The 8,741-nt window shown below is 41.2% G+C and overlaps 1 protein-coding gene across 1 annotated transcript in view; it reads right to left on the bottom strand.

Annotated features, from left to right (window-relative positions):
• The window catches only part of LOC133549225 (gastrula zinc finger protein XlCGF52.1-like), a 34,320-nt gene extending 28,168 nt beyond the window's left edge, over positions 1-6,152 (bottom strand). Inside the window, exon 1 of the mRNA XM_061894443.1 lies at positions 5,865-6,152. Within this exon, the coding sequence (XP_061750427.1) occupies positions 5,865-6,039 (175 nt within the window). The 5' untranslated portion in view covers positions 6,040-6,152. The remainder of the gene's footprint in view (positions 1-5,864) is intronic.
• Positions 6,153-8,741: the final 2,589 nt, after the last annotated feature.

Below are 8,741 nucleotides of genomic sequence, written 5' to 3' on the forward strand. Positions count from 1 at the left end.
AAAATGACTTTAAAAGTCTTATATAAGTGTTATAATGAAGACAACACATGATGTGTCTACATTAGCCTACTATCAAAATGACTTTAAAAGTCTTATATAAGTGTTATAATGAAGGCAACACATGATGTAAGTGTCTATATCAGTTTGTATAGCCTACTATCAAAATGACTTTAAAAGTCTTATATAAGTGTTAAAATGAAGACAACACATGATGTAAGTGTCTATATTAGTTATATTAGCCTACTATCAAAATGACTTTAAAAGTCTTATATAAGTGTTAAAATGAAGACAACACATGATGTAAGTGTCTATATTAGCCTACTATCAAAATGACTTTAAAAGTCTTATATAAGTGTTAAAATGAAGACAACACATGATGTAAGTGTCTATATTAGTTATATTAGCCTACTATCAAAATGACTTTAAAAGTCTTATATAAGTGTTAAAATGAAGACAACACATGATGTGTCTACATTAGCCTACTATCAAAATGACTTTAAAAGTCTTATATAAGTGTTATAATGAAGACAGCACATGATGTAAGTGTCTATATTAGTTATTACAGCCTACTATCAAAATGACTTTAAAAGTCTTGTATAAGTGTTACAATGAAGACAACACATGATGTAAGTGTCTATATCAGTTTGTATAGCCTACTATCAAAATGACTTTAAAAGTCTTATATAAGTGTTAAAATGAAGACAACACATGATGTAAGTGTCTATATTAGTTATATTAGCCTACTATCAAAATGACTTTAAAAGTCTTATATAAGTGTTAAAATGAAGACAACACATGATGTAAGTGTCTATATTAGTTATATTAGCCTACTATCAAAATGACTTTAAAAGTCTTATATAAGTGTTATAATGAAGACAACACATGATGTAAGTGTCTATATTAGTTATATTAGCCTACTATCAAAATGACTTTAAAAGTCTTGTATAAGTGTTACAATGAAGACAACACATGATGTAAGTGTCTATATTAGCCTACTATCAAAATGACTTTCAAAGTCTTATATAAGTGTTATAATGAAGACTATACACTACATTTTGAGGTGAAAATATTGCAACTTAACCATATTTTTTTTTTACATTTTAGTTTAAAAGAAAAATCTACTAATAAAATGCATTAAATTGTGTAATAATAGAATCCAATGTTAAAAGCGACCCTCTGGGGCCAAACGTAAGTGCCATGTGGCCCTCAGTGAGGACCACTTTGACACCTCTGATCGGCATCAACAATACAATTTGCCTGAGTGGCTGGACAGGACATATTAAAAAAAAACAAAAAAAATGTTTGTTTTAAAAATCGATTTTTTTTTTTAACTCTAATAGAATCATTACAAGTAAGAATGACGATTCAATCGAAAATCCTATTTTTTTTTTGACACCACTCGGTCGGAACTTATTAGTAACGTTTCAAAGTTCCATTATCATGCATCCATATATTTTTATGACTTAAAACAACCGTAGCTAACGGTAACGTTAGCCGGTGTGTGTGTGACAATCATTGGTGCTTTAACTTTTAATATGTCTCATAACGTTAATATTATCTTGTAGCCTACACCATTCTATAGTTTGCAGGTCTGTCTAGTAAATAATACAAATGAATGCAGGATTTTCCCCCGCATGTATTTTTCTTAGGTGACCCAATTAAAAGGGGTACTAACAGTAAAAATGTGTTTTATTTTATTCTTAAAGGGGAACATTATCACAGTTTCAGAAGGGTTAAAACCAATAAAAATCAGTTCCCAGTGGCTTATTTTATTTTTCGAAGTTTTTTTTCAAAATTTTATCCGTCATGGAATATCCCGAAAAAAGGCTTTAAAGTGCCTGATTTTCGCCATCTGTAAATCCACCCGTCCATTTTCCTGTGACGTCACATAGTGATGCCAATACAAACAAACATGGCAGACAAGCAGATAGAACAGCAAGATATAGCGACATTAGCTCGGATTCAGACTCGGATTTCAGCGGTTTAAGCGATTGAACAGATTACGCATGTATTGAAACGGATGGTTGGAGTGTGGAGGTAGATAGCGAAAACGAAATTGAAGAAGAAACTGAAGCTATTCGGCGATCGCCTTCCAACCAACGATTGCATCTTTTGACCACTGGAGCAACTTAAATCCGTCGATTGGTAAGTGTTTGTTTGGCAATAAATGTGGGTTGAGGGAAAGGCTGGATGCAAATATAGCTGCAAATGTACATACAGCTAGCCTAAATAGTAGTGATGCACCGAAATGAAAATTTGTGGCCGAAGCCGAATAAAATTTAAACGCTTGGCCGAAGGCGGAATACCGAATAATGAATGCAGTTTTTCACAATTTTTTAAATATTGCATAAATAGCCTAGAATAAATATTTTGACATGTTTTTCAAATAAAGTAATTTCTTATTGGATATTGACATTTTTTTAATATTCCAGTAGCCTTTGCTTTTCAAAAAAAGCACAAAGTTTTTCATTTATATTTATGCATGTTTTGTTTGAAGGCCTAATCTAAATGAAAAACTGCTTTTTTTTTTAAAAGCAAAGACGACTGGAATATTAAAAAAATGTCAATATTCAATAAAAAATTACTTTATTTGAAAAACATGTCTAAATATTTATTGTAGGCTATTAATGCAATATTTAAACATTTTTGAAAAACTGCATTCATTATTCGGTATTCGGCCTTCGGCCAAGCGTTTAAATTTTATTCGGCTTCGGCCACAAATTTTCATTTCGGTGCATCCCTAAAAAAAACACATGGTCTTTTTTCTGCAACATCAAGGTATACAGGTGCTGGTCATATTATTAGAATATCATGAAAAAGTTGATTTATTTCTCTAATTCCATTTAGAAAGTGAAACTTGTAGAATGTATATGTTCATTCCAAACAGACTGATACATTTTGAGTGTTTTTTTGCCAAAAAATAGATGATTATAGCTGACAACCAATGAAAACCTTAAATTCGACATCTCAGAAAATGAGAATATGGTGAAAAGGTCAGATATTGAAGACACTTGGTGCCACACTCTAATTAGCTAACTAACTCAAAACACCTGGAAAAGCCTTTAAATGGTCTCTGGTTTTGATTCTGTATGACACACAATCATGGGGAAGACTGCTGACTTGACAACTGTCCAAAAGATGACCATTGATACTTTAAAGGAGGGCAAGACACAAAAGGTCATTGCCAAAGAGGTTGGATGTTCCCAGAGCTCTGTGTCCAAGCACATTAATAGAGAGGCCAAGGGAAGACAAAGATGTGGTAGAAAAAAAGTGTACAAGCAAGAGGGATAACCGCGCACTGGAGAGGATTGTCAAACGAAAATGTGGGGGAGATCCACAAAGAGTGGACTGCAGCTGGAGTCAGTGCTTCAAGAACCACCACGCACCGACGTATGCAAGATATGGGCTTCAGCTGTCGCATCCCTTGTGTAAAGCCACTCTTGAATAAGAGACAACGTCAAAAGCGTCTCGCCTGGGCTCAAGACAAAAAGGACTGGACTGCTGCCGAGTGGTCCAAAGTTATGTTTTCAGATGAAAGTACATTTTGTGTCTCCTTTGGAAATCAAGGTCCCAGAGTCTGGAGGAAGACAGGAGAGGCACAGAATCCACGTTGCCTGAAGTCCAGTGTCAAATTTCCACAATGGGTAATGGTCTGGGGTGCCAAGTCATCTGCTGGTGTTGGTCCACTGTGTTTCCTGAGGTCTAGGGTCAATGCAGCAGTCTACCAGGAAGTTCTAGAACACTTTATGCTGCCTGCCGCGGACCAATTTTATGGAGGTGAAGATTTCGATAATGGCATCAAAATCCATAATTTTGTAACAAACATCCTCCCTACTACCCATCCATCCATCCATCCATTTTCTACCGCTTATTCCCTTTTGGGGTCGCGGGGGACGCTGGCGCCTATCTCAGCTACAATCGGGCGGAAGGCGGGGTACACCCTGGACAAGTCGCCCCCTCATCGCAGCCCTACTACCCACACTGGTTTAAATGTAACTTAGATTTGGGGTTTCACTATGTAAAAGCGCTTTGAGTCGCTGGAGAAAAGTGCTATATAAATATAATTCACTTCACAACAGTAGGGCGGGGCCTGTCTTATTTCAAAGTGGTAAAGTGCTTTGTGTGTACAATAATTACAACTTGCTGGTGGTTGTGTCCAAAATGTAATATTCACAGCACAGATTAGTGCAAATTATGCAAAAGTATGCGCCAGAGCCCAAAAAAAGTCTGCGGGCTGTAGAGTGTTTTCTATCCGGGAATGTTCTCGCAGTAACAGTTAGAGATGCTAACTCAGTAGAAGCATTTAAGTCCCATCTTAAAACTCATTTGTATACTCTAGCCTTTAAATAGACCCCCTTTTTAGACCAGTTGATCTGCCGCTTCTTTTCTTTTTTGCTCTGCTACCCTCTCCTTTGTGGAGTATGGAAGGGGGCACAGGTCTGGTGGCCATGGATGAAGTGCTGACTATCCAGAGTCGGGACCTGGGGTGGACAGCTCGTCTGTGCATCGGTTGGAGACATCTCTGCGCTGCTGATCCGTCTCCGCTTGGGATGGTCTCCTGATGGCCCCACTGTGGACTGGACTCTCACTATTATGTTAGATCCACTATGGACTGGACTCTCACTTATATGTTAATTCAACTATGGATTGGACTCTCACACTATTATGTTAGATCCACTATGGACTGGACTTTCACACTATTATGTTAGATCCACTATGGACTGGATTCTCACACTATTATGTTAGATCCACTATGGACTGGACTTTCACACTATTATGTTAGATCCACTATGGACTGGATTCTCACACTATTATGTTAGATCCACTATGGACTGGACTCTCACTATTATGTTAGATCCACTACGGACTGGACTTTCGCACTATTATGCTAAATCCACTATGGACTGGACTCTCACACTATTATGTTAGATCCACTATGGGCTGTACTCTCACTATTATGTTAGATCCACTATCGACTGTACTCTCACTATTATGTTAGATCCACTATGGACTGGATTCTCACACTATTATGTTAGATCCACTATGGACTGGACTCTCACTATTATGTTAGATCCACTATGGACTGGACTCTCACTATTATGTTAGATCCACTACGGACTGGACTTTCGCACTATTATGTTAGATCCACTATGGACTGGACTCTCACTATTATGTTCCACTATGAACTGGACTCTCACTATTATGTTGGATCCACTATGGACTGGACTCTACCACTATTATGTTAGATCCACTATGGACTGACTGGACTCTCACTATTATGTTAGATCCACTATGGACTGGACTTTCACAATATTATGCTAGTTCCACTATGGACTGGACTCTCACTATTATGTTAGATCCACTATGGACTGGACTCTCACTATTATGCTAGATCCACTATGGACTGGACTTTCACCATTATGTTAGATCTACTATGGACTGGACTTTCACAATATTATTCGAGACCCACTTGATGTCCATAGCACCGGTCGCCCGAGAGAGGATTCACACATCTGCGGTCCTCTCCAAGGTTTCTCAGTGTCATCCCACTGGGTTGAGTTTTTCCCTGCCCTTATGTGGGATCTCTGGTTGTGGCTTGTGCAGCCCTTTGAGACACTGGTGATTCAGGGCTAAATGAGTAAACGTTGATTGATTGATTGATTGATTGATTGATTGATTGATTGATTGATTGACTGAAACACGGCGTCGTTGTGAACAAGGCCGCCATCTTGGGTGATCTACGTGGGTTTAAACAAATGTTGTCCTTTCATGTCGTCTCACCGAGTGACTTTGCTAGCGACTAATATAGTTTAAAAGATGATGTTAGTGCAGCTCCCATGACGTCAGTGAGCAAGTAGACATACCTCCACCCTGCACAACCATGGCAGTCTTGCTAGAAGCTTCCAGTTGTCGATGCCGCTCCTTTTCCTGGATCCTTCTAGAAAGTTCCTCCTCGTACGACGCGATCGTCCTTTCAAACAGCGCGAATATTTCATCGGCCGCCGCCATGAGTCGCTCCTTCACCAACTCTTTCAACATTTTTGATGATTTTTTTTTCAAAAACAACTCGAACGTTGAGCTTTGTCTGGAATGTGTCGCTTTCTGCTCCTTTTTTTTTCTTCTTCTTCCTCTTTCTTTTTTGCTCAATGGCGTGTTTGTGCCATGACTTGCACAGCGCCACCTGCTGCACTGGAGTATGCAATGTACCTTCTTTACATTGGTCAAAATCACAATATAATTTAAGACATTATTTTACAAAAAACATATGTATATTAAAAATAAAACTATTTCTTCTCACATCATCCCCTGTCCTTTTTATATTCTATAAAATCCGCCCTTTTCTTCTTCGATTAAGTTTCTCCAGTAGCTGAAGATTCCATAATGTCACACTACTGCCATCTTGCGGCGATATGGAAATCATGCTCAAATTGAAAAGCTGTAATATCTTGTTGTTGTTTTTTTAATAAACCTTTATTTACAAATTTCAACATTTACAAACAGTTCAGTTCATCCATCTATTTTCTACCGCTTGTCCCTTTTGGGATGGCGGGGGTTGCTGGAGCCTATCTCAGCTGCATTCGGGCGGAAGGAGGGATACACCCTGGACAAGGCGGTATAGATCGGTTGGTAGAGTGGCCGTGCCAGCAACTTGAGAGTTGCAGGTTCAATCCCCGCTTCCGCCATCCTAGTCACTGCCGTTGTGTCCTTGGGCAAGACACTTTTCCCAACTGCTCCCAGTGCCACCCACACTGGTTTAAATGTAAAATTTATATATAGGCTTTCACTATGTAAAGCGCTTTGAGTCATTAGAGAAAAAGCGCTATCTATCCATCTTCTTCCGCTTATCCGAGGTCGGGTCGCGGGGGCAGCAGCCTAAGCAGGGAAACCCAGACTTCCTTCTCTCCAGCCACTTCGTCTAGCTCTTCCCGGGGGATCCCGAGGCGTTCCCAGGCCAGCCGGGAGACATAGTCTTCCCAACGTGTCCTGGGTCTTCCCCGTGGCCTCCTACCGGTTGGACGTGCCCTAAACACCTCCCTAGGGAGGCGTTCGGGTGGCATCCTGACCAGATGCCCGAACCACCTCATCTGGCTCCTCTCCATGTGGAGGAGCAGCGGCTTTACTTTGAGTTCCTCCCGGATGACAGAGCTTCTCACCCTATCTCTAAGGGAGAAACTCATTTGGGCCGCTTGTACCCGTGATCTTATCCTTTCGGTCATGACCCAAAGCTCATGACCATAGGTGAGGATGGGAACGTAGATCGACCGGTAAATTGAGAGCTTTGCCTTCCGGCTCAGCTCCTTCTTCACCACAACGGATCGGTACAACGTCCGCATTACTGAAGACGCCGCACCGATCCGCCTGTCGATCTCACCATCCACTCTTCCCTCACTCGTGAACAAGACTCCGAGGTACTTGAACTCCTCCACTTGGGGCAGGGTCTCCTCCCCAACCCGGAGATGGCATTCCACCCTTTTCCGGGCGAGAACCATGGACTCGGACTTGGAGGTGCTGATTCTCATTCCGGCCGCTTCACACTCGGCTGCGAACCGATCCAGCGAGAGCTGAAGATCCCGGTCAGATGAAGCCATCAGGACCACATCATCTGCAAAAAGCAGAGACCTAATCCTGTGGTCACCAAACCGGAACCCCTCAACGCCTTGACTGCGCCTAGAAATTCTGTCCATAAAAGTTATGAACAGAATGGGTGACAAAGGACAGCCTTGGCGGAGTCCAACCCTCACTGGAAATGTGTTCGACTCACTGCCGGCAATGCGGACCAAGCTCTGACACTGATCATACAGGGAGTGGACCGCCACAATAAGACAGTCCGGTACCCCATACTCTCTGAGCACTCCCCACAGGACAGCGCTATATAAGTATAATTCACTTCACTTCACAATTTCAGTTTGAGTTTATTTCGAACATGCATACGATACAATGTAGTCGTTATAATTCTTGTTCTGTGTACTTTGTCAACACTTTTAGTTTGAACAGTCTCTGAAACTGAATCATGATTGGTGCTTTGTTTGATTTCTTTGGTTAATTCATAATTTAATTCCACATACTGATAGGTTGTAAGTCAATCAATCAATCAATGTTTATTTATATAGCCCCAAATCACAAATGTCTCAAAGGGCTGCACAAATCATTACGACTACAACATCCTCGGAAGAACCCACAAAAGGGCAAGGAAAACTCACACCCAGTGGGCAGGGAGAATTCACATTCAGTGGGACGCCAGTGACAATGCTGACTATGAGAAACCTTGGAGAGGACCTCAGATGTGGGCAACCCCCCCCCTCTAGGGGACCGAAAGCAATGGATGTCGAGCGGGTCTAACATGATACTGTGAAAGTTCAATCCATAGTGGCTCCAAGACAGCAGTGAGAGTCCCGTCCATAGGAAACCATCTCAAGCGGATCAGCAGCGTAGAGATGTCCCCAACCGATACAGGCGAGCGGTCCATCCTGGGTCCCGACGAGCGGTCCATCCTGGGTCTCGACTCTGGACAGCCAGTACTTCATCCATGGTCATCGGACCGGACCCCCTCCACAAGGGAGGGGGGGACATAGGAGAAAGAAAAGAAGCGGCAGATCAACTGGTCTAAAAAGGAGGTCTATTTAAAGGCTAGAGTATACAGATGAGTTTTAAGATGAGACTTAAATGCTTCTACTGAGTTAGCATCTCGAACTGTTACCGGGAGGGCATTCCAGAGTACTGGAGCCCGAACGGAAAACGCT

The sequence above is a fragment of the Nerophis ophidion genome, linkage group LG01 (genome assembly GCF_033978795.1).
Source record: "Nerophis ophidion isolate RoL-2023_Sa linkage group LG01, RoL_Noph_v1.0, whole genome shotgun sequence".
Taxonomy (NCBI): domain Eukaryota; kingdom Metazoa; phylum Chordata; class Actinopteri; order Syngnathiformes; family Syngnathidae; genus Nerophis; species Nerophis ophidion.